Here is a 27565-nt window from a genome sequence, read left to right on the forward strand (position 1 = left end):
AAATTAGGGATAACACTTCAGCCACTCATCCACCCTGAGGATCTCTTCTCCCAACACTCACCTGCTCCCTGAGCAACATTTTGCCCACAGGTTATCGCTATATGGACTATGCTTTAAATGGCAGTATTTCTTAGTGGAAACGTTGTTCAGCAAACCCAGTCTCATTGTTTTTCCGAGTCCAGTAAACTCCATGGAAGGGTTGATTTTTTCCCCCCTAGGATTTCCAATTGCGGGCTGTCCTGTCAGGCAGCTGCCAAAGGCAGTTTCCCAAAGCCAGACCGCCTGTGCTATGGCAGCTCTGGGGAAGCCTTTCCCAGCACTCCACTTCATGGCGTTTAGTTAAACCCCACTGGCTGCTGAATGCACCCAGCCTCTCCCAGTGACCTGGGGGAAGAGAGGAGGAGAGGGGCACTCTGCAAAGTGGGCCGGCAGCCCTGGCTGGCTCACCTGGGGGCCTTTGCCCACGCATGCACCAGGCTGCAGGTGGAGGTGACGGGACGGAATCAGGCAGGTTACAGTGCCACAAGAGCAGGAGAAAGCTGTTTTGTCTGATGCCAGGAGGCAGGGCTGTAACACATATACCAATACTCCTCTGTGCTGTGCCCAGGTGAAATTTAGCTCAAGATTTGACGCTAAAAGTCTCAGGCTCCTATCCTCAAATCCAGCAAAAAAAAACCTCCATGACCCATCTTGCCCGTGGTGCCCGCAGAGCGCCAAAGGCAGCACATGACCACCGCCTCCTGCTTCTCTTCTTTCACCAAATTCGGCTTCAACCCAGGTGGTGCAGGTGACTGGATGAAAGCAGAGCCAGGCCTCATGGTACAGCAGCAAGCACCACCACTTTTCCCCCAGGCAGACCCCAGGCTGTTTGGATGCACCAGCTTAGGGGCTGGAGGCAACCAAGGGCAAAGCAGACAGTCCTGGGACGTGTGATGGTGATGGGGAAACCACAGTTGCCAGCACATGAAATGCAAGACAGTGAAGAAAGCAGGGCCCCATCTGCAAACCTTGATCAAAGCCCAGCAGAAATCCATATGCTGCCACCAAAGGAAACATGCAGGGGAGACACACCTGGGGTGGCAGAGGGCTTGGGTAGTTTGCTGCCCGCTTGCACTAAAGCAGATAGGGGGGAAAAAAAAAAAAAAAAAATCAGTTATCCCTCAGCCTGAAGTAAATTACAAGACGCATCCCTCAAGAGCACAAGGTGAAGCTCTTGATCAGACAAGCGATGCTGGTATGTAATTCCCCTTGATATAGTCTGATTTGAATTTTAGTGCTTGTGAAGGGTGCATGACTGACAGCTCTGGAAACAGCAGGCATCTGTTTCAGTGAAGCAGGAGTGGAGTGCACAGCCTTGGGCACGAGCATCCCTGCACTGGCTCTGCTGCTGGCCAGAGCCACAGGAGGAGGCTGCACATCTGGGAAAGGAGGACAGAGCTCATCCCCTGCTCTGTCCAGCCCTTGCACACCCCACAGGATCTGGGCACATGGGGGCCAGCTGGTGCCTTGTGGGGACAGCCCTGTATTAGACAGGCAAAAATCAGCTTTGCCACAAGAAATATAAGATCTCCCAGGGTTACGAATCACATCCTTCTGACACCTCTCCACACCACGAGAGCTGGGTGGGAGCTGCAGAGGCAGAGGGGAGCACGTATTCAAACTTTGGCCCAGTAGCAAAGTAGTCGTCTCTTGGACATCCATCCTCCCTTAGTAACTCCTCACTGCAGGATCCACCATGGGGTCTACCAACAGCTAAACCCACCAGAAACCCAACCATGACGAGAACCCCCATGTTCTTGTAAGAAAGAAGCACCTCTTTTCTGAGGATGACCCCCAATGTATCCATCCAGAGCATCAGGCTGTTTATCCTGCATTACTGACGGTGACACAGCAATTGGCCTGGCAATGTTTTGCATGCTATCAACATTCAATATCAACGGTAAAAGTCAGATTAAAAAAAAATAAAATAAAAACAGACTTGGATCCAGTAAGCACACGTGATATTAAAAGCAAAGAAGGAATTGTGCCTGATTAGATGCAAATGGAAATACGCTAAACCCTCAGCTAATGTACTCAAGCAGAGATCTGTTGACTTCTGTAACCAAAGTTCACTTGATTGCTCACTTCTTCCAGTTAATACACATAGCTCTAACTCATCTGATGTGCCGCATACCAATTGAAATACATTTCTGCAACAAGGATAACAGGATCCACTCCAAAACCAAACTGCAACAGAGGTTGCTTTAAGGAATTTTGAAGGTAGCTTTGGCAAGGAAAGCTGACTATTGAAGCTGCTCCAAATTCAGGACTGGTGCAAGCATCGGGACTTAGCAAATAGTTCACCACTAAGCAAACAAAGCAATGCAGGGCTGTAACAGAAGGCTGGTCTGAGACATTTCAGGTCTGCCTGTCTTTTTCCTCTACAGCATCTGAATCAGCAAGGGACCTGGTAATTTCTGGAAGACTTGTGTACACTCAGTTAAAATAAAACTCCAGTGATGAGTTTTCCTAACCTGCCAAGAGGGAATACATCTGAACAATAACATAGAAATTGCAGGGGGTGAGGCAGCTCAAACAGTGACTTCAAAGCGAGAGCATTTATTACCCAGCCAGCCCCCAGAGTTTGCCCTGCCGTTCAGCCACGCCACAGGCCTCCATGCATCCATCATCAAAGGGGGCTGCAAAGAGGCACAGCTTTTGCAGAGCAAAACCAAGGAATTCTGGGGATGTTCACAAATTTGTGAGTTACCACTCTTCAGGTGAGAAGCGGTAATGGAACATGTGTTTGCTCATAGCCTGCCCCAATGGCAAAATAAAACAGGCTTCTTTAAACTGCTGCTTCAGGCACCTTTTCATTTGAAGTGACAAAGATGGTTTAAGCAAACACATTTTACTCTGCAACTGGGGCCAGCTAAGAACGTACCTGTGGCTGATTCCTGCAGCTCAGCTGCCACGGGGTAGCTTCTGGCATGATCACTTGTGATCACATGAATGTCAAAGGAGTCCTAGAAAATTGTGCTTTCCCACAGGAGCTGGGCACAGCACTTGAAATTTTTTATTTATTATTTGTTTTATTTTTTTAAACAAAATGTGTTTTTCCTCCAGAAATACTCTGTGCTCAGGATAAAATTTCACAGTCTTCCTGGGGAGGGGAGACAGGAGCACACGTTGACCAGTTTCTTTGGGGAGGAGTGGCTGGAGAGCTGCCAGGCAGAAAAGAACCTGGGGGTGTTGGTTGACAGCCACCTGAACATGAGCCAGCAGTGTGCCCAGGTGGCCAAGAGGGCCAATGGCATCCTGGCTTGTGTCAGGAACAGTGTGGCCAGCAGGAGCAGGGAGGTGATAGTGCCCCTGTACTCGGCATTGGTGAGGCCGCACCTCGAGTACTGTGTTCAGTTTTGGGCCCCTCACTACAAGAAGGACATGGAGGTGCTGGAGCGTGTCCAAAGAAGGGCAACGAAGTTGGTGAAGGGTCTAGAGCACAAGTCTTATGAGGAGCGGCTGAGGGAGCTGGGGTTGTTTAGTCTGGAGAAGAGGAGGCTGAGGGGAGACCTTATTGCTCTCTACAACTACCTGAAAGGAGGCTGTAGCGAGGTGGGGGTCGGTCTCTTCTCCCAAGCAGCAAGCGATAGGATGAGAGGAAATGGCCTCAAGCTGCACCAGGGGAAGTTTAGGTTGGATATTAGGAAAAACTTCTTCCCTGAAAGGGCGGTCAAGCATTGGAACAAGCTGCCCAGGGAAGTGGTTGAGTCTCCATCCCTGGAGTTATTTAAAAGAAGGGTAGACATGGTGCTCAAGGACATGGTTTAGTGGTGGACTTGGCAGTGTTAGGTAAACGGTTGGACTCGATGATCTTAAGGGTCTTTTCCAACCTTAATGATTTTATGATTCTCTAGGGAAGAATGGTTAATCACCTGCATTCCAATGCTGATCCCAAATACACCACTCCTTTACTATTTTTGTTTTTATCACCCTACAGCTCTCAATGAGGCTGAGCTATCAGTGTGTTTTGCCACTACATAAACACACCTTGTTTCTACAGGGACACTCAGAAAATTAAGAGGGATCAACACAAGTTGCAAATACATACTTCACTTAAAGTGTGTTCAAACCTCATGTAGAGATGCTCATTTCAGATTAAAATGGCTTTAAATTACTGCTTAGTCTTCCGTCAAGAAAGCCCTGAGAAATGGTTCTTGCTGTGAAGAACTGTGAAGTTTACATAGTCAGGACTGGCTGAAAGCTAGTTGTTATATCCACTTCACACCTGGGCAGATTAAAGCGCCCACCATCAGAAAGGAAGGGTCCTGGCCACCTTAGAGGGAAACTCAGATCTGCCAAGATCCAGCCTGCAAAAATAACATCCTTCAAAACAACCTTTGCACCCTTTTTTCTCTCTGGATGTTGGGGAAGCTGAAGAGCTCAGAGAGAGAGGGAGAGAATACTGACAATATCGGCAAAATAAAAAAGAAAAAGCCAGCATAGGATGTGCAACCAGGAAATTCACTGTTAGGAGAAAGCTCTGACCAGCCATGACAAGGTCAGACTGGCCAGCCTTTCATCATCCCTGGAGGATGCAGTACCTCCTTGAAAACCACGGAGTATCCCTCAGGCTATAAGCCAAGAAGGATCCCAAACAGAAAATTCACAAATACAACCCGGTTAAGAAACAGTTCCACAATTTGCCCATGACTTACAGATTTGGGGTCATCGTTGCCCTCTCAGAGGAGGCACTGCAGGAGAGATGAGCACTGTACAAGCCAGCAAGGCAGCAGAGAAACTAGGAACCCCAGCAGCAAGTAGAGCAAGGGCTATTGGATGCACAAAGGCACCGAGAATACCAGTTCCTCTTGAAAACCAAGTTAAAACCATCTCTGTGGAAGTGCCCCCCATACTGCCAAAGCCTTGGCCGACAGCAGCCAACCTGCAGAAGGCCAACACAAATGGTGTGCATCCCAGCCCTGTGATTAGATGCAACAGCCTAAGAAACATGCAGCTTCTAGCCAAGGTAGACCACAAGAGCAAAGCTTACCTTCACCTTTGTTTCAGAGCAGTCTGCAGAGTTTAGCACTCGATTCCTTCCTTCCAGTGACACCCCCTTTACCCTAAAAATCAATGCCTCTTCCACTCCTGGGCATCCTGCTTGTGGTCACTCACCACCCAGTTAGCGCCCAGCGGGGACACCCACCTCCCAAGCTGCATCATGAGACAGCCACAGTGTAGCACCTACCCTGGGGGTGGCCACATTACAGCAGTTGCTCAAAATTTGGAGACCCCTACTCAGCCTCTTCACATCAGGGTGAACTGAGGGCAAGACTGCAGCTTCACCTCCAAACCACCTTGCTCCTGCAGCTGCCTGCAAGGACCCAGTTGCTGAAGGCAGAGCAGGCCCCAAGACAGCGTTCAGCACCCTGCGCTCACCAGCGGAGAGGCAGCAAAGGGCAGAGGAGGATCTCAGCAGGTTTGGAGCCTCTTCCAGCCCCAGAGCTGCATTCCCACAGCCTTGCTCACACTGACCTGTCTGGGTGACTCTATACACCTGGGATAAGGTATATAAACCCACTGAGGTCAGCAGGGGGATTAAAAAGTGTATGGGTTCAATAAACCTACATAGGTACTCCAGGGAGAAAGCAAGCTGAAGAGTAAGGCTGAGCAGAGAGCAGGCAGCTGCTTTGACCACAGCCACGCGCAGCATGTCCTACGGATCCTGCCCTGCTCCCTCACACCCCTGCATGCCACAGGCACGGCCTCACCTCCCCCTTGGAAAATGAGCCTCCTCAAGCAAGCCCATGGGATGAGATACTGACATCTTTCTGTATGCTGAACAGTGTAAGTAGCTGATCTGTGTGGGGCTGCTTAAAAAGTGCCCAAGTAGGGAACAGAAAGAGCATCAAAATCAAGCTCCTGCTTTTAGAAACACACTAAAAATACACTCTGCTAGAGAAGATGGCACAACAGCTAAACCACCTGCTAGGAAAATAATACTCAATTGCTAAAGTGCCTAAATACAAATGTACATGATTTAGAGACTCTAATTTGGATAAAGATAGTTGGGATGGGCTAACTTTGAGGAAGAGCCATTAATGCTTCAGAGATGGCAGGTGCTGGTTTTGCTGCCCAACATCTCTTTTTTACTCTCCTGCTAAATTTACCCTCTGGTAACTTCACATGGGTGATAGGAAATAAGTAAAGGATCTATTTCTCTCTGCTCTTTCTTGCAACTTCTTTAGGGTGCAACAGTTTCACCCTAACACAAGGATATGAAACAGCAGCCTGAGACCTGGCACTGTGGACTCACACAGTTGCTGGCAACCCACCTGCAGGTAGTGCTCTGGGACACTAACTGAACCCTTCCGTAGCAGTTCCTTGTCCACAAGATCTGGGAGGGAAACCTTTCCTCTGGTTCACCTGGGCTTTCAACACCCACAGCCCCCTTTCCTCTGCAATCCATTCCTCACCATCCTGTGGCAGATTGCTCTTTGGAAGTGCTTAGAAGATAGCACTAAAGCTGTTCTTATGTTCTGCTGTCAGGGTGCAGCAAGAGCCAGCTGCTCCCAAAAGGACAAGAGACCACAAGAAACTCACCTGCAGGGCTGAGCTTGTTCAGTGGTGCCCACTGGGCCCAGGTGGAGCTGATGAGGGCCCTTAAGGCCCGTTAGTGCCCCAGGGCCCGGCACCTGCTGCTGCACGCACAGCAAAGCCTCTGCTCTGGGGTGCTGGTAAAAGTCTGTGGGTGCCAAGTACTCAGCCTTTCCTTCTGCCTCCCCAGCCTGCCCTGGAGTTTGCAGCTCTCAACACAACAAAGCCAGTGCTGTGACCTGTTTTTCACTGCTACGGACTCAAAGGGTTCCCAGATTTACAGCAGCAGGACATTTTACCAGGTGTGTAGTACGTGCTCCTGCTGCTCTCAATTCACAAAGCGAGTGTAAATTAAGGACTGGATTCTTGTGCCGTGTCTTTGGTAGCTGGCAGGTGATCCCAGAAGGGTCATGCTCCTGCCTTTGAACTTGATAGTTCAGTGTACAGTGTCTCATTTGTGTCCTGCTTGTACAATACACTGAATACAGACCTGCCAGACAAGATCAGAGCTTAAGTTAGATGGAAAGTTACTTAAAATGCTATCTACATATTACAAGAGCTCTGAAAATGAACACTACTACATACTTTGCTCATTGAAGAAGACCCCAGGATAGATTTACTGTGCAAGCCACTACAACTCCAATCTGAACCAATTAAAGTGAAGAAAGATTTCTTCTAACTTAAGTGCCATAGATCACAGCCCTTCACCTCCATTTGTTCACGTATCTTTACAGGAAGAAGAAGTTAAAGATATGCTTGCTACTTCTAGGCTTACATCTTGCATAGACTGGAATTCAATTAACATTATTCTGCAACAACACTTGGAGAAGCACTTCAGAGCTGCTGCTCACAATGCAGAAGCAACTGAACAAATGATACCCTCATTAACGCTCTGCCTTCCCCTGCTGTGCAAGCCAAATCCTTGAACACTAAAAGCACCTCAGCATCAGCTGGGTTCACAGACATCCAGAGCGATTTTTCAAGCTCCCTGACTTTTATAGACTGGGGGGGAAGGGATTTGGTGTGCTTTAATCCATTCTATTATATGAACTCCGAAATGGTTTTGACTCTCTGGCACTATAAATTAAGCTGGCTGCAGTTATTCTATTCCTGATTATGCTGAAAGTTACTGGCAATAATTTGATGACTGTATTTTCTTGCCTTTTTTTTTTTCTTCTTTTCCAAATTAAACTGTGAATTTAGTTTCCCAGGTAGTAAGTAAATAATGCAATAAAACTGGAGATAGTAGCCAACACATTCACATCTGGATGCCTGAAACTGTGGATGAACACAGTAAAGGCTCGTGTACTTTGTAGGTAGAATTTACTGTATTCACTTCTCAGCCCTTCAGGCTGGAAGAACACGTATGAGAAAATCACAATTTTCTGCACTCCGCTATGCTTTTTTAATCTAGAAGGCTAATCACTTTTTAGACATAAATGAATTCACCTTTGCAAGTCATTAGACCAATACTATTCCACCCATTTTAGAAACTGGAAAACTCAGTTCAAGAATCATTTAGGGATGGAGATTCTTGCCCTAAAAATAGTCCAATCTGTGCAATGCAAGCTACTATTAAGTACATCTAAAGATGGAAAAGAATCTGTTTTGTTAGTGTATTCATAAATACATACGCAATTAGGGAACAGACTGCACCTGCTTGGCTCCCCTTCCTTAGCTCTGACCACTGCAGCACCTTGTCTCCTAAACCCGGATAACAAACAGAGGGGAAGATGTACACCGACTTCGGTTACCGCTGGGTGAGTTAGGGGGTACGCTGTACAGTTCAGAGTGTCATAAGTAAGTTGCTTCTCTACAGTGTGATGGTATTCTGGGAGTCTAACTGTGCCTGCCTCATTCGTGTGAATTAATAAATGGGACTTTGATGATTTATTTCAGTACAAATTACTTCCCAGTATCAGCAAGCATAGCAGAGTCCAGCTCCAGGCTGGATACTCAGGACCTTAACAAATATCAGCATTTAAAATCTTCAGTAAAACCTGCTTGGGATCCCATCAAACTCAGGTGCCCATATCAGTTATTCTCAATTATTCTAACTATAAGGACATGTCAGGTACACAAAAGACATGATTCAGACAGCATGACTGTCCTAAAATGATAATTTTAGCATAATGCACTTGACAGTGAAAAAGCAATAACAGCTATTTTGGGAACAAAAGAAAAATACAATGGATCTGATGACTAAGTGTTCTGGTCCCCAATGTAAAAGCAAAGTAGATCCCTGTCGTATTTAACTTGATTCCTTTGAATTAAACACTTCCATTAAAAGTTTCCCACAGTAGCTTTAATATTTAATTATGTATTCCACCAAAGGAAAGAACAAAATCTTTGCAAAGGGTTCTTTTGTGCATGTGAAATATTTATCAGCATATCTCTTTGGACAAGTATTTTCATCCCCCGGGCTGGGAAAAAGCTTCCGTGTACAAATCAGTTTCAAAACATTTTATTTTACAGCTTGAAAGTTTTCTATACTTCAGCACCTCATGCCGTGACTTTGTTATTTCACTTGTTAATGAATGGTAATTAAATCTCTTTTGGCTGAAAAGGTTGGAGGGCTCCTGCTGTATTACAAAAACAATTTCTGAAAGTTACAAAAATGCCCAAGTGTCTAGAAATTAAAGAGTAAAGTTTGCCATGTTTTGAGTCCAAGTTTGAATCGCTTGGAAGGACTTATGTGGAAGAACAGCATGTCCCAGCCAGTGTGTACAGTCTCCCCAGCTGAACAGACATAATTATGTCACTTTGTGTCTACCTGAGTAAACAGAATCACATTCTTTATAATGTACATTGTGGCCACAAACTTCCTTGATCTTACTAACAACTGTAGCAAACACTGCATAAACCCTATTATATACTACCTGCACAAAGAACTGCTACATGTGTACATCTAAGTAAAGACTTGTTAATTTTGCATTTGCTCAGTAGGGCTTGAAACATCAGCCTATTAATTTTTCTTCTTTTCTGTTTGCTCATTTCTTTCAGGTGCTTTGAGTCAGAAGATAAATGGAACGAGTGCTTACAACAGAGGTAGATAAAGGGGAAATAACTACATATAAAGGCATTTTGTGGCGTTACAGTGCTAAATAGAGACACAGTATTGAAGAAGAAATATCTGCATGGTCTCTGCTATTCAGTTACACCAGTGCAGGTTTCTGCTGGCATCATACGGGCAGATTTGGTCCAGAGTTTGTAAACCAAAATGACATTAATTTGACTATAAAATGCCTTTTCCTGAAGGCAATACAGTGATTTCAGAGGGAAAAGTTGATTCTGAATATCTTTTAAAATTACAGTTTCTCAAACAACACAGCACAAATAGAGTTTAGCAAGAAACTGGGAACAGGAATGTGATGAGATGAGTCCACTCCTAAGCTGTAACTTTAGGAAGGGGTCTGCTGAGAGCAAAGCCCCCTCCGGTGAAGCGAGGCACGTCAGACCTGTGGCGTGGAAACTCAGGTTCCTTGTCAGTCAAGAATCGCTCCTTCTCCCTTTAAATAGAAACAAAGAAAAGGAAAATACATATTTCATTCTGCAGCCCAGTGATGTTTACAAACTAAGGAAATCTGTGTCCTCCAAAGTTTCTTTGATGCAACCACGTATCAAGAGATCATTAAAAAACTGTTGATTAAAGCCTGTTAGGCTAAACCGCCAAGACTACATGTCTGTTTGGATCTAATTACAAGCCTACTGATGGTTTTTTGAATTATTAAAAATTAGAAATAAATGAGCTCTCTTCGTGCTACTCCCCAAAATGGTCAGAGCACCTCATTAGGGCAAGTTTGTACATGAGCTCCGTGACTTCAGATTTCTAATCACCATCCCATTCTAGCAAGCATATGCCTGTTTTCAAACAAACAACTACATTCATCAAAGGCGCAATGGGGAGAGATTTTTTTCTTTGTTGAATTTTAATGAATAAATAGTGTTATGTGTCTTCACATTTTAACAAAGTTCTAGTGATAATTACCCTGCCCGTGACATTTGCAGAAAACTAACAGTGTGCTGGGGGTGCACTGATAGCCCCAGGAAGTTGCTCCATCTGAGGATCCAGAAGGGCTTGAATTTGATGGCCTTAAAAGGAGGGAACAAGGCTTAGCTGGTTCCACTCAGGAGGTTGGGGAGGTAAGCACAGCAGAACAACTATGAAGGGCAGCATTTCAAACTCACTGTGATATACCTGGAGGTTTCAGAGATATTTAAAATTAATCAAATGGAGCTTTATGAAGTATTAGTTTATCTATCATAACAGCAGAGGTCTCAAGGCTTTACAAAGAAGGTCAGTGCCATTACTTTTATTTTACAGTCATTGAGACTGAGACACAAACATGAGTGCAACCATGCTTTTGCAAAATCTAGCCTTGTCATATTAGTACCCTGTCTCAGTCCCCAGTAAGAGAAAAGAAAACATTTCCTGGAATTAATACTTGTCTCTCTGTCCCTAAATAACTATGTCAGGAGAGGAGGAAGTTCAGAGAAACCCTGTAGGACGACTAGTTATGCTTCCTTTTCCAACTTTAACCCATATAGAGGTGGGAGAATAGGCAAAAGATGGCACAGATGAACTTACCCATGAAAACCATTTATAACTGTTTTTAATTTTATCAATGTAGCACTAATGGATGTGCCAGCTGACAGCACTAAAAACTAACATGCTATATTTAGGTGGCTCATCCTATCTCACTGTTAGGTTTCCAACTTTGGGGAGTGAAAATGATCCAGAGTCCATGCTCATTCTTTCTTCATGCTCCCATGGAGACAGCCAACAGATGTGCTCATTAGTATGGAAAATTCTATGCGGCCGAATACTGTAATATATTATGCAGAATTAATGTGTAAGCAGCCACGTGCAAAAGCTCCCAGTTACTACTGACATCCCTCAGTGCAGTTATTTACATATATAGGACTGCAGGATCAGGTCTCTGGTGTGGCTTTAAGCATCATATTTTCTCACCGATCCTTATCAAGAACAAATTGGAACCCTGGTGCTAGAAGCAACTAGGAAAAGTGGTGAAGCAGAAAGGGTGCAAGAAGCACAAGGAGAGAATGGGAAGAGTGAGAAAAAGAAAGCCTAAGACATCTGGGAAAGACAACATTCAGAATCAGAGAGCAGAGAAAGAGTATTTCAAATTCACAACCAAAATCTTAAACATTGGATTTTCAGCTTGAACACAAAACATAGCTAAATTCCTGTTGTCACTCATTATGTTCCTTCAGCATCCCACGGAAAGCAGCATTAGTTCAGTATCAAGACTTTAAATCACAAAACCAGAACTGTCTTGTGCAAATCAATAAAAGCTTTAGATGATAACTCTGTGTGAGGTTATCTGAGAGTATTAATTCTCTTTCATACCAAAGTAGTCAATAATGCTATTAATGCTATTGTCCTCACCAGATCCTCTTTTTATTAGCAAAACCAGCCACATTTATTTCAGACACGATGTTAACATTAGCCAGCATGATAGAGATCAAGTCAGTGGTTTTGTGTCAGCTGGGATTTAGAGCAACCTGAGATTGTGCGAATCAAATGACCCTGGCTCTTTGGCTAGCATCTACGCACCAGGCAGTGCCTGTACAGCCCAGTCGGAGGCAGGAACGACGTGGAATGGCTGTATGTCAGGGGTGAAGGACTCCTTGGGGAAGGATCTGGCTGCATAACAGGCTCTCTATTGCAAAAGACATCACGCACAGTTGGCAGTTTGGAGAAGGAAGTCTGCACATCAAGATTGTTTCCTTTGCACTGCTGCTGGGCAACACAAAGTGCAGTCTAGAGATTACAGAAGCTGCAGTTATCCAGGACTGATATGCCCAGTTATGCCCTGCGGTGTGCATATCCTTCAAAGCGGGGTGTAGTCCAACAGGTTTGACTGGGGAGCAAAACAATGAGGGACAGAGGAAAGCAAAGCTCAGCACCTGGCCACCTCTCAGCTGCCACAAAGACAAGAGAAGTGCAAGTCAGGGATGGCAGCACAGTGCTGGTAGCTTCCGAGCCTGAGGTGGGAGCAGTGAGATGCTGTCATCCTGCAGAAGCACTGCTAACAGCATCTGAATGTACTCCCGAAACACAGATGTCACAAAGACACTATGCTTATCGGACTACAGCCATGCTGGCCCACACGAACAGCAACGTGACAAGCTGTACTAATGGTACATATCTACCCTGAACCTATAAACAGTGTAATGAGTCCAGCACTGACTTGCAACACGAAATTCCTTTCACTGTGTATGATTAACAGACCCAAGTTCAGTCATCATCACCTCACACAATATTTTTGTTTTACAAGCAGTTATGCCCCTGACAATTTGGGTTTTTTCAATAGTTATAACAGGAATTAATTCTAGGTACGATATAACCACAAAACATGGGTGAATTTCTTCTCATCTGATGAACAGAAAGAAACATGATGCCAAGGTCCAAAATGGAAACATTAAAACTATTGTGAAGAGGATACTTAGCTGCTGGAAATGGATTATCAGGCATTATGGTAGCCTCATATATTGATCCTAAAGCTCCAGGAAGGCCATTAGCACTGCACAATTATTGCTAATTCCAAACATTAAGGTAACATTATGCAATTTGCAGATGGACAAAAGTCACTGTTTATCACTGACTATTTTGCTAATTTAGTCATCAAAACTGTTTGCTGGCTGAAATATGATTAAGGAAGAAATAGATAGAGGCAGCTTTGAATTATATTCAGCAACATAGAGAACTGTTGGCTTTGGTGTATGAGGAAGTGACCAGTTGAAGATGGAAAGGAGTGGAAAGACAAAAGGCATACACAGAAAAACTTGGTAACAGATCATGTCATCTGACTGCAGAAATCTAAGAAACTTGTCTTTAAAAGGAAAGTCCAATACTTCCATTTTCAGAAGTGACTAATAGTTTTGGTGTTCCAGCTTGGAGATTCATTATTAGAATAGTCTCTCATCTCAGCCTCTGCAAATTAGGTCACTTTAATGGGCCAGAAATTGGGCAACTAAGATCCTAGTAATTTTCTTTTCATCAAGAGGAGCAGCTGAATGCTCAGTTGTGGACTGAGAGTAGCAGGGAGGTGTCATCAAACTGGTATTCGCTAAGGAGAGACAACAACTACCTACAGGAAAGTTCTTAGGCTCTACCGTCAAAAGGGTAAGACATCTGACAAAGCCAGACTTTGAGAATTGCTCACTTTGCTCCATCTGGATGTAGGAAGGGAACAAGAAGCAGATGGGGAATGTTCTTCTCCGCAACCATCGGCAATGATATCTGCTGCCAGAAGGGGATAGTCATCAGTCACAACTACCACATTTTGGAAACAACGACATTGTTCTTACACCAGGATTATGTAGTTGCCACCTGAAGAAAGGTTGTCTCCCATATAAGATGCTGTTTCATTATAATTATAACTTGTAAAATGCATTGATGTCCTCATAATGCTTGAGGATCTCTCGTTCAGCATGGGAGACCAGACACTAATCTGTGTCCTCTGGGCACCATCTCATTGGTATCAATAATTTAACTGGACTGCAGAACATGTCAGCAACATCTCTGCTGGATGTTCTTGTCCTGGCCATAGATCATGGTAAATCTAGACCAGACTGAAGTAATATGAAGGGTAACATTCAGGAAAACTAGGCAACAATATTATATCACCTCAGTCAAATTTGGCCACGTTCTGATCAAAAGGCTAAAGCAGGGTCTAAAAAAAATCTAGTTTATGCAGAAAGTTGTATAGATAAAACTGTTATTTTCTCATACTTGGCCTGTTGTTCCTTGCGTTTCTGAGCCAGATATTTCTTTTTCACATTCAGAAGCTCATTGGCAAGCCGTTCAATTTCGTATTTGTATTCTTGGCTCTGTGATTCATACATATTCAATTCTGAGGACAAAACCTAACAAACAAAAGGCAAAAAGCAGAAACAGGAGACGTTAGTTTGTCTTACACATAAGTTAGTACTTTTACAAGCACTTTTTCCTTTCACATTTGACAACATAAGACATCATAATTTTCCACCATATCTCGTTTTCTATAATGATGTTTCATTTGATCACCCCTGCTCACCTAAGGACAATTTACAAAATTAAGGCTATGCCATTTAACCACAATAAAACATGTAAAATATGCCCCAAGCATTATGGGAATGGTATTAATACATGCATTAGCTCTTAATGTTCTGGGACTCAAATCTGGGTGAAAACCCAAAATTAAGGTCTTAAAAAATAATAAAGCAGGGATTTATTTAATAATAATGGGGTTTATTCACAGGGATCCACTTTGTTAGATGAAGTAATTAAATCCACACAGGCAAAGTAGTACCAGGTAGTGTAAATATGAATACAATGCTGCTTTCATGTGAATCAGTAAACTTTAAAAAAAGTAGGAGCATGCATAGTGTGTTTTCCTTCTTTAAGGAGAATAGCTTGACCTGGCACCACAAAATAGCATGCAAGCCAGTACACTACAGCACACTGTGCCTGAAATACACAGTAGCAATTGACTGCATTAAGGACAAATGGGAACCGTATGGAAAACTTCAAATCACATTCAGTTTAGCTAAACTTTGGCTTCTATTTTACATTTTCTACATTGTTTTTCTTCTCCATGGAAAGCTGAGATTTGCATAACAGCCTCTTTGTTTCCTAAGGGCCCATCTGCTCCTGCATTTTTTTCCTCATGGTTAGTATGGACGTGATTATGATGCAGTGAACAGGAGATGATGACTTCAACAGAGAGAGGAGCTGTAGAAGTAGATGAACTCCTGGGGAGACTGATCTTTCATGCAGGCAAGAACAAGGGAAGATCAGCTTATTCTATCAAAGAATCACTTTTTAATATCATGCTTTCAAAGCTTCTCACAAGATTCCTTCAGAACCAGGAAATCCTCCCTTCTAGTGACAAGGGTTTAGGACAGGTTACTCCTGTCTTATAGGGATGACTATAAGAGTTGCAAGTCTAATATACATGTACGCATTGCAAGAGAAATAACAAGAATTTCAGACTGGATTCTCAATATATTCCCGCTAGCTTGTTAAAAAGAAAATGAAATGGCTTTGATTAGCTTATTACAGATCTTAATAGTTCAGGAAAAGGGAAGGAGAATAAGCTTAACGGAAAACTGATGGTGTCCCAGAATGCCCACGCACAAAAAGCATTTACAGCATTGTGCTGCAAACTCATATTCTAATAAGACTTTTCCTCTATTTTAATGAAACAAACTAGCATAATGTGAAAAAAAGCTCTTCTACTACTATTGGTTCTCCCTTGGAAAGATGCAGTATTAATCTTATTTTCCTGATCTAATATACTAAGGCATGCATACTGAGCATCAAAAATCTTCCTGAAGCCTTGCTCCCCAGGATCACTGGTGAAGCCATTCTGCAATCCTGGCAGCCCCTCAGCCAGAGATAAAGGGCATCTCTTTCTTACTTTCAGCTGTTTTGTCTTCTCTCGGAGAGTGTGCCGGTAGAGCTGCAACTGTTCTGCAGCTTCAGGCCCAGGCTGCCGGGCCAAGACATACTTCAACTCCACATACAGTTTCTCCTTTTCCTAAGAAAAAGACAAGAGGAAGAGCTCTTATACAACTAATATAGCAGCAGCATAACCTGTGATGAAATCAACCTCACTGAAAAATGCAACTCAATCAGGAAGATATTTGCAGAAACAAATCTGCCTGTGTGTCAGTCTTTCCTCACTAGCCATAAGGTATTTAAAGTTGTTGTGATAGCAGTGGGAGAGCTCATTAAGAGAAACATCCAGCTACTTCGAACCACGAATGAAATACTCTTAAACACTGTCATCAGTGAGCATGCTCTACCACAGAGAACATAAAACAGTCACTGGAAAGGTATCCAGGGGTGGGAAATTAATTACTAGTAACTGTGCTTATTGCCATCTTTCTTTTTATAAGCCACATTGCCTTACATTAAGCATCATAGCTTCATCCAACAGGATGTGAGCAGGCTATAGAAATGTCAGGGAAGGACTGTACAAAAGAATAACGTCTTCTTCCAAAGAAAATCCTGCAAAGCACATGTACACACACACATACATATATACATATCATCTTTCAGTTTAACTGCAGGGGCACTGGGAAAGGAAAAGAGAGTATAAATAGCAATAACTATGACTAGTACAATTACCACCAAGTAATTTTTGTTTGTCATGTGTCTCCTCTTCCTTCATGTTGGAACAGTACACTTGTGGGAATTGGATATAGCCATGCCCAAACAGAAACCACGCCATGGACCCACTTAAAGCTTTCTGTACTGAAAGGCTGCTTTTTACTGTGTTTTGAGGATGTACTTGGTTCTAGTCAGAGGAATAAAGCACTTAACAATGCCACCTTCATAGCTGTGCACATTACAATATTTTTAGTATCTATCTACCCTGTCAGATTAAAAGATTGTTATTATTTAACATTATTTAGCAAGATCCCATCCTTGTCTGGTACCTGGAGAGCTGGAATTAAAAAGGAGGGTTATTTGACTGGAAGTCAGACTAGCAGACAAAAGATTTAACTGAAGAAGACGAAAATGCCAAGTAGGAGGTAGGGTAGCTGGCTATTTACAATGGCTTTGACAAAACCCCTTTCTGCTGTCTTTTTTATAAGCTCTGTCTACAACTCTTACCACAGAATTCTTCCATCGATGTGGGAAATGGTGCCATTACATCACCTAGAATTGCTACATTTGGCCTTGCTCAGTGGTTGAGCCAGCATTTTCAAAAAAGTGGCTTGTTATTTTGAAGATGTAAAATTCTAGGTGTCCAGTCTTCAAGAGCATAAGGAGTCCAGAGTTTTCAGACCTCAGCATTTTCTGAAAACCTTGCACTATAATGGTCACAAGTTGGGACCCAAAACCAGAAGCACTTCAAATCATAAATTACTTTTGCAAGCATTGCCCTTAAACTCTGAATATTACTGAGGAAGAGTTCCTTATAAATGAAGTTGTTCACAGTTTATCTCTGGAAAAATCAAAACCTCCTGAGACTCACACTGAAGTTTGCATAATGGCAAAAATTAAATTGAGAATTCATTCTCAGTAGAGAGTTGTTATGTCACTACAAGTGGTTTTCACTACCACCTTTTCTTCCTGAGGAAGCAAGATTTTACTGCAAGTTAAAAACAACAGCAAAAGAAAAATCTGCCTTGTCAAAATCTGGCCAGTCAGTATTAACATTCCACCCCTGAATGTATCACAGATTTGTATTTTGGAAGAGTGTAACGGTAATTTGGATAAATATGGAGCAGCTGATGGATTGAAGGTCTTATGTGCAATTGTTTTCCAATTTATTTCTCTCCTAACCCTCTACAAGGGCCAACCAAGCTCTTCAAACATTGTGCAATGGTGTGTATAATAACCCCATTTAGAGACAAAGCGTGCAATTCTATTATAAGGAGAATCTATCTTATGCAACAGAGACTCGTTAGCTGTCCGATGTATATTGTCTCCATAATCCAACAGAGGCAGAACCAGCTGTCTTATAATGTATATCCTGTCCTTCCTTGTGAAGCGCTGTCCATCTCTTTTACGTCTAGTCAATTAATTTGTCACTGGGTTAGAAGCACCATATGTCAGCAAAATGTTAAGAGAAAATCCTGGATACTTCTTTCCTGATCAGCAAAAGTTTATATTCACAGGTTGGCATTTCTATAATTTCTGACATTTTACCCCAGCATGCAAAAAAAAAAAAAAAAAAAAAAAACAACAAACCCACAATTAAATTCAATTAATTTTAAAACAGCAACCACCAGAGTAAATCTAAGTCAGTCACAAGGTACATGTCATACTACCACCAAAAATGCACTGCTTACAGCAGGTCCTTTTATCTCTACACATAAGAAATCAGGAATGCCCAGGAAAAAAACAATCAGCACAAAACAATAAAGAAAAATTTTGGCTTCTACAATACTGTAGCTATATTCAAAGGACAGACAAGCTGTGCAATGTGTATTACATGCAGATATCTTATAAATAGCCAGCTATCAATCAGATACAGCATAGAACACGTAGAAAGACCTGTAGGGTTGTCTGATGTGTGAGTTGTATTCAAAGTAGCTTTCAGTTGTAGTGCTTAAATTAATACCCCCAGAAGATGGATCTCTGTTGCTTTTTTGTTTTGGAAACAAGTAAAATGCATGTGCATTCCTTTTAAAATGTCTGACAACCCAATGGGGCCAGATGGAGAGAAGGTATCCTGACACTGACAAGAAAATCATAAGTCAGCAATGATGATCAGCAGTGCAGCAGTAATTCAAAAACAAGAGGGTAAGTTGATCTATTTGGTGCCTATTGGAAGTCAGTTAACACTATTTTGTCCAAAGTAGAAGTCAAACTCCATTTATTTCTGTTGGTGGCTGCACAGATTATGTTGGAGAAAAAATCCTGAAATCCTACACCCATTGGGCAAGAATAAGTATAGCATGTGCAAGATGGGTTTCTTTGGCTTGTCCCAAACTGCCTCCCCTCATGCTCCCTCCGTCCTCATGCCAGGCTGCAAACACAACATACATCTTGCCAGAGTTACACGTTCTTGAGATGAAAAGAACTTAAAGTCACAAACACACTGAGAGGCACTACTTTTCTTCTTGGGTAGATGAAGGAAGATCCACTGGATCTCTCTGTAACTCCATGCTGTTAAGCCTTCACCAGTAAGAGTAATGTACATGTCTTCACATCAGGTCTAGGCCAGTACCAAAGCTTTTTATGTGATCCTTCCCATGGCAAAATTCTCATGGAATTCAGCAGGTGTTTGACTGTAGGACTGAGACCATAATGTCAACCAGCTTTATTGGTTTATGGCATAAACTAAGCCAAGCCAATGGTTGAGAGATGAGGGCACATTCATTTTGTGTATGTAGGGCACACTGGGAGACTCAGATTGAGGGCTAGAGTCAAATTTCAGGCATTCCAAAGAGAATTTCAGCACCTCTGTGAATATCTGCTGTAAAAATTGTATAAATAAAACTCCACATTATTTTTAGAACAGCCCTTCCTTTCTTAGATTTGTTTTCCAGGGGAGCTCTGAGGAGCCCACAGATCTGCCTTTAGGCTCGGCCATGGCAATATGTTTCTGAATCCCTAAGTCTCTCGCGTATTAATGGGGGGGGGGGGGGGGGGGGCGGGATTGTTGCTTTCCCCTAAATTTGAATAGCTGCTGTCTCAGCCAGAATCCAGAGTTCTCCTGGCCTGCTTGCTCTACAGCAAACTGGGAAAAAATACTTTTTTTCTGCAGAGGACTGGTGGGTGTTTGGCAAATTTCAGTTGATTCTTCAGGACTCGGTGGTCACGAGTTTGCTGGGTCTACAGGAAGAAGAATCACTTTTGCCAGCACAATCCTACTTCAAAAGAAGCTATTGCTGCTGACCAGCACAGCCCAATTTGCTCATTGTTCCCTGTCACAGGGACCATCAGCCCCATCAGACACATTCGCAAAATGACACCAAGGCATTTCACTGCTTTGACAAGGAGTGGGAGGCAGTCAGCAATGCTGGGATAGACCAATGCACCTGGTATTAGCTCTAAAGATGAGACTCCATTTTATATAATCTTCTCCCTCACCATGACACTAGGAAACTCCTGAAATGACCCATCTTGTTAGTTAGCCCAGGGTATCATTCTGAGCAGAGATGATGGATGACCGCACATTTAATGAAGATATATTCACAGCAGAAATAGGCCGCTAAGTCCCAGCTTCCTTGTTTTTATCAGCTTGTCTTTCCAAGTAGATAATTCAACAAATTTACCTGGCATAGCAGCACACCAACAGCCTTCTCCACCAGACCCACAAAAATCCTACTGTGCACCAAAAGCTTTCTATCACAGAAATTATTAAAAAACCCAACACACAAAAAATGCCAAACCCTTTGACTCAGAGTAAATTTCATTTATGTTAGCTCCTGTCTCCAGCAATTGAGCTAAAGAAAAAAACCCAACCAGATAACAATGTAGAGCAAAAGTGTGCAGTGTAGCGTATGGTGGCAAACCCAAAAACATTTAACCTAGCTAAAAATCCTTATTGTAATTAATAAGGTGGAGAAAGCAACACAGTAACTCTGTAAGCACACTATGGTTCCTCATGGTTTTGCTGAGGAAAACAAGTCAGTCAACATGCCATGGGGGGTTTCTTGTTTAGTGGCATTATAACCAAAATGTCAGCACTATGCTGAACTCCAGAGCCATTTTGTTTACGATGCCATGCAGCAGCAGAGCATCCTTAAGGGGCTGTGATCTGTTTTCAGAAGTGTTACACAGGACACTGAAATCTGAATTAAATACATACATAGACATACGTATCTAGTCATAGACATTTTACCTGTATGAGCTAGACACTTATTTGTGTGTATGTGTATACCTAATAGAGTAGCTGTTGGCTCACGATGTCTATGATTAAAAGTTTTATGAAGTGTAGAAAAAATTAGCATACAGTAACCTTCACAAATTTTATAACGATAGAAGAAAGTTGCCTCCAGCACTGTGAGAAATGTGCAGTATAAGCTTTCTCAATAAACACTTTTCAAAAGCTCCTGCTCTTTCTTGTCTATTCCACATCCATCAGCAAACACCTTTGCAAGCATGCAGTTCCCTAGAACAGCTTTCATGTTCATCATCATCTAGACCCCCCCTTAACTGTCCAATGTGAGGTTTTTTTATTGGACAAATTAATTCAGGTTTGAAACAGGGCACTGAAGTCCTTTCACAATGTGGCAACACTAACATTTATCTTGTTAAATCGCTACCACTGACTTGAAGGAAAGGCTGGGATCATTTCCCTGTCTTTGGTGAAATTTGCACTGCTCTAGATGGAGTTGAATTAAACCTGTCTTATGATTTATGCCTCCAGTTGATAATAATGCTTCTCAAGAGCAAATCTGTTTCCTTTGGCACAGAGCAGACTGCACCAAATTGACTGGCATTTTCAAAACAGCTTAATGAGAGAGGAAAAAACACCTTGGAGCATCTTCTAAGGTCTTCACCCTTGATTCTTTTTTGTAACAGTAAGAGCTGAATGCTGCATTATTACCATCTTCCAGGAACAACAAAGTACAAACATTTCCAGCTAAAGTGCAATTGCAACTTATTATTATTTTTATTATTATTGCTAGGTACTGGTACTACTGTATCTTTCTTAGGAAGTGTGTGGGAAAACAGGTTTTTTTTTCCAATGGACAAACAAATAGATTATGTATCCCCCTCTCCTTTCAGCTTCTGAACTCTGAGACAAAAGGATAACAATCTGTCAGAAGAAAATGGCATGGATGCCTCTTGCTGAAATAACAGCTGCAATTCCCTTTTTACTATTGACATTACACAAGAGTTTATAAAATCATTAATCAGAGTAGCTCATTTAATCATAGTGTTTATACTTTACATCATTGCAGAAGATGATCAATTAATCAATCCTGTTCTTCTATATGTGCGAACAGGAACACACATGCACATATATCCACACAGTAGAAAAGTGAGCTGTTCCTTGAAGCTGAGAATTACCCTTGTCACGGCATGGAGTGATGTAAATATTCCAACTATTTCCACAGTGCCTGCAGCTTGACAGTTGGACTGAAGAGAGCTCTAAACAAATCTTTGTTTCGCACTCTAGTAGCAGCTTGTCTTAAAGTGTTCCAGAGGAGATTCAGAGGTTGATACAAATCTTACGAACAAGGAACCTAAATATTCTAAGTGAATAAGTCTACAAAGCAAACAATGGGGAACCTTTTACTGGGTAATAATTACTATATACAGGGTGATACACAAGCCAAAAAAAAAAAAAAATTCCTCTTCTTCAAATATAGACTATTTGGCTTAAAACCTCTGTATTTTAATGTCAGTGTAACAGCCTGTATTTTAGCTATTCAATAGCCATTTAGATTTTTAAAATACCAGATGAATCAAAGGTGAATTATCACAGCTCTGCTGTTAATGATTAGCTGTTCCTGCAGGTGGAGGCTTGGGATGGGGATTCCCAGCAGACCTAGCTTCTGCTCTCACTTCTGAGTGAACTGACAGATGACCTCGAAGGGTCAGAGAAACTGCGGAGCTGCTTCTAGAAATACGTATCTTTAAGTTAGGCACCTACAGCTCTTTAATCACCTGCTTGACTTAGATCCTTAGATTTCCCTGAAAGATGAGAGCACTTAGCTTCAAGTCCTTTGGTGTTCTTGAATTGCTACCTCTGAACAGCTGTCTCAAAGTCAAGCCACCACTTAAACCTACAAATACCTGTCTAACTAGGCAGTAAAGCCTACATACATCTTTCTGACAGGATAGCAGAGTTTCCCTGCATATGCCAAGTACCTCAGGGAAGACAGAGTGGTCTCCTGTTATGCTTTGGAACCTATTAAGAAATAACAGTGCATCTAAGAAACACACATGGCAATTCCGAAATCATGAATGTTTTAATATATGGCTTCCTTCAGACTCACTGTAATTAGAGCTGACTCTCTGCAACCCTTCGAGGAGTTCTGCTTCAGCTCCCCCTGCCTGCTTCTTAAAAGCGAAAGAAACAGAAACAGGACTAAAGGAAGGGGAAAGAGAGTGAATCCTAATGTTCACGTAAAAAGAACTGCTGTGCCCAAGTGTGCCATCCCCTGTTTAAGATTACAGCTATATCTACTAAGACAGATACAGGAAGACTTGAGCTTGAGCCTAGAGGATGTGGAGCAACTGGCTGACTGACGCACCCTACTTGGCAGAGTCTCCCTACGTGGGGTTCATGGCTCCTGTGCACTCGGCAGCTCGTGTCTGGCTGTCTCAGAGTGAGGAATGAGGAAGAGGGTTCTTTGTACATCTGTTTGTGTCCTCATGTGTCCAATTTTAAGCTGCCCTTTTTTTTACAAAAAAAAAAAACACCACCACAGTGATGATGTGTTTAACTGCCTGCCCCTAACTGCCCTAAAACAGCCTTAGCGCTGCTCCATCTTTCTGCATCTGTTTTCTCAACAACAGCACCATCCACACTCCTATAAGAATGAAAATAAGTGATCTGAAATAGATAAAGTCTAGTCTGTCCCTGTGGAATGTCTTTTTTTGTTGAGTTTTGTTGCTGTTGCAACTATCATACAAAACAACAATCCATTACTGAATGGGATGCTGTAGATTGTCCGTATCTTGCTGCTGAGGGAGAAGCAGAATACCCTAGCCTCAATGGAAGAACGCTTGCCAAAGGGTACACCTGAATAATAAAGATTTGCAGCTGGCTCTGGGCCACACTATATAATATGGACTTGTGAATGGATTGCAACACTGCTGTTGCAGTCCTCCAGTATTTTAACTTCTCTAGCAGCTTCTGGATGGCTGACAATCAGTAGCGGAATGCTAACAAACAGCACTGCAAACTTTGTGCATTGCAATGCATTCAGTGAGCACAGAGAGTCATTTACTTTCCCTTAACAAGATAACTGGTTGATTAATATACTTTACCCTGGGGTGCACAGCAGATTTATTTCTTTCCCAGATACATGCTGAATACAAGAATAAGGAGTAAACAAGTTTGTTTTCAGTTATTTGTTATTTACTGGAACAACTCCTGAACTTTTTACTCGAGCTTTATTCTAGTGAACTATCGTTGAAGGTAATGGCAATTTTGACTGAATAAGAACTTTAGGAATGGGTCATTTTACAAAATATTTTAAGTTTAATGACACAAGGTATCCATGCTCAGGATTTCTGGGTTCAAACCAGATGTAACACATTTGAATAAAATACTTTGGTGATCACTGTTTCTGCTTTTCTGATGCAGATTACAAATAACAGTGAGGTACCTTAGGTACTTATATGGCCTCCTCCTTCCAGTATCTGGGTGTTGTTAAATCTTTAATGTACTTACGCTGAAGTACTGCTTCCAGCCAGGGCGAAGACCCTCTTCTCATTCTACAAACAGGTCTGGACACAAAGAGATGCTACATGAATTGCCAAAAATCACTATAACTCCTGGAAGATACACAGAAGTGAAACTCCCAAGCTCCCAGGACTACCATGCTGAGTAAGCCAATACATCTCCTCCTTGCTTTTCAGAAACACCAGGGCTAGACTACAGCAGCAGGTTAGAAGCATGGGAGAAAAAGTCACAACTATAAACCACAGTATACTTCAAGCCAACAATCTCTCTTATGCATGCTAAAATTCATGGACTGGGAGTGCATGCATTACAATGCAGAAAACAAATCTATACTTGACATTCATCTATCAAGGATTGTATTTGTGTAATTAAATCAATCTTGCATGATGTGGAGGGATAGCATCTGATGACCCACTAGAGTTCTCTTTCAAGCTCAAACTCAAGTAAATATATCAATCCCCCTAAAAAACTTTAAAAGCAGATTATGCATTCATGTACATTTGCTACTTATAAACCCTAAGAGATCTTTACTCCACCTGCAACTTTCTCATCTTTGTAAATGACATCTGAATATTTCTGACTAAAACAGCATTAGAGCAGCTAAAAATGGTGCAGATCCCCGGAAGTTATTTTGATCTGTTTTCTTCTAATTTCTCAAATAAATTTGCACCTTGCTTCTGTCCAAAACCATATATTGTGGGAAAACTGTTTTGTTTATGAGAGCACAAGTTCCACAAAGATTCAGTAAAAATTAAACTCTTCCACTAAGAAAATTATTCACCAAAAATGTTTTGTTTGATCACTAAGTAATCTGCTTTGCTTCCCATTTCCCAGTGCCAGAAATATTTGCACTATTTTTATTGGAAAATTATTTTATTACTCTAAAGTGCAGCTGATTGATTGATTATCTTCACCTGATGAAATTAAAGTAATCACCACCTTTCCTGCCTGTTTTTTCAAAATCCTGTTCAAATAAACAGGCCCTAAACAAAAAAAAAAAACCAAAAGGCTATTTTCCTGGGAAGACTTTATTCTCTTCCATTTGAATTAAGACATATGTGGGAGGAGGGAAAGAATGTAAATGTCAGCATGTTTTTAAGAGCAGTTTATCATGCTGTAAGTTTCTATAGCATAGAACATCTTCTAATTCTAGATGGACTGAGATTAGAAGGGCTAAAATAAACTAATGCACCAAGAAGCGTATTCAAAATACACAGAAATAGAAATTAACTCCTTTCTGAGGGGAGCTGGGGCAAGAACTGAACATCCCTCAAATCTCTATTGAATTCTTAAGGCTAACACAAAACTTTCAGGTAGATATGTAGACCCTCAATAGACCTTCACACAGGTGGCTCTTATCCTTCCTGTTTATGAGGTGTGATTACTTATTACATCGTCACAGGATTGCATACAAGACCAGGTAAGTTGCACAGAGAATTAACACAATGATTCTACAATTTGCTCAGTGTGAGTGGTTCCACCCTACTCACAGAACCCTACTGGATACACAATCAGTTCTTTTAAAAATAAATCATTAAATTAATTGGAAAAATTATATCAGTGGCAGAACAAAAGGTGCTACAGAAATTCTAATTGTATGGAGAAATCCTCATGCCGGGCATAGAATCACTAAAAGACATTAATCCTTCAACTTAATACCAATACTAAAACACAAAACATTTTCATTTACAGTCAAAGTTAAAATCCCCATCAAAGCTGTAGTTCAGCAATGAACATTTTAAGCACAACAAAAGGAAAATAAAAGGATGGCACAAGTAGGAACCAACCTGAAAAAGTAGTCCTGAAGGATGACTGAATGCATTAAGTATCTCCATGTGTCACTTCATAGTGCATTGGAGACTCCCGTTCAAATCAGATCCAAGGCACTGGACTGAAATTAATTTGATGGCACTAACTCAGTAGACTGTTGTGCATCAAAATATTGTGCTGATAATTAGATATTTTTTGTTCATCACTAGTTAGAACTGGGTTACAGCCAGAGTTCATGGGAATACATTATTTTTTCATTTGAAAAAAGAACAGAGATTCTCTTCAGAGTCCAATTCTAAATCAAGGCAATTTTTACAGTGTGACTTTGACACACAAGTGCCTAATTCTGCATGGCACTGGGGAAGTAAATTTTTTTTTAAATTATTCATGCCCAGCTGAAAGCCAAAAAGTAAATGTTGGGCCTGAGTCCTTGCTGTATTTCTCATTTCTATATTCTAATAGAAATCCCACTAAATTCTAGCCACCAACTTAGAACTGGAGTCATAAACTCAAAAACGACACTCCACCAGGTAGTGTTTTCTCTCTCTACTCTTCCTTAAGGTACATAACAATGCTTAGGTTTTTATAAGGACAGAAAAGCATTTTTTCTGCTTTTTTTCCCGATGTCAGACAGCATTTGATCAATGGTTAGAAGTTTTGCCAGCTTAGCTTTCTCAGTTAGTGGTGCAATTTCTTTGTGCTGACATGGCTATGCCAGCTACTGGCGATGCAATTAGATGCAATTATACTGGCAAGAAAGTCTTCTGTCATTCAAGAGCTGGTATAAGCTAAATCAGAAAAGTGACTTTTTTGCCAGTAGGAGCAGTACTTTTAAGCATAGAAAAGGCCTAAAGCTCAATATACTCACCCCTTTAATTGAGGGCTGAGAGAACCGCCAGCTTCAGCCACAAGATAGGACATTAATCCAGTGCTTCCAGAGGAAATCAAATCCTCCAGGAAATAGAGACAGAAAAGAGCCAAGTCCTAGTAAAGTATAAAAAGCCAAAAAGAAAATTTCCCTTTTCATTTTCAGATGGAAAAATCCCTTCAAAAGGCAGACTTTATATATAAATGATAAAGGAGCAGTAAAGAAAGGATTGTATTTTGGCAGTGGATTTTGCAGTTCACCTGTAAGTTTCAGTGCAGACAAAGCACTCTCCCAAACTATTTCTGCTAAAATCTCTCTAAAGGCAAGATGATAGAGAGACAATAATGGGCAGGTCAAAAGTGACTCTTAGGGATTCTACAGTCATTAGTTTCCTGAAGTGAATTCCAGTTATTTTTATGAAAATAGACAATTCTGCAAAAAAAAATCCCAACTCAGACTATCTATCTACCCTACATGTAACATATAAGTAGGTTATACTCTCAAATCCAAG

General features: G+C 41.8%; 1 protein-coding gene across 1 annotated transcript in view; it reads right to left on the reverse strand.

Annotated features, from left to right (window-relative positions):
• Positions 1 to 9967: 9967 nt before the first annotated feature.
• The window catches only part of CFAP58 (cilia and flagella associated protein 58), a gene marked incomplete at both ends in the record, with an annotated part of 59064 nt that continues 41466 nt past the window's right edge, over positions 9968 to 27565 (reverse strand). The window contains 3 exons of the mRNA XM_082308737.1: positions 9968 to 10088; positions 14339 to 14472; positions 16008 to 16127. Coding sequence (XP_082164863.1) covers positions 9968 to 10088; positions 14339 to 14472; positions 16008 to 16127 — 375 coding nt within the window. The remainder of the gene's footprint in view (positions 10089 to 14338; positions 14473 to 16007; positions 16128 to 27565) is intronic.

This window comes from Platalea leucorodia (genome assembly GCF_965183815.1).
Source record: "Platalea leucorodia genome assembly, chromosome: 4".
NCBI classification, from domain to species: Eukaryota; Metazoa; Chordata; class Aves; order Pelecaniformes; family Threskiornithidae; genus Platalea; species Platalea leucorodia.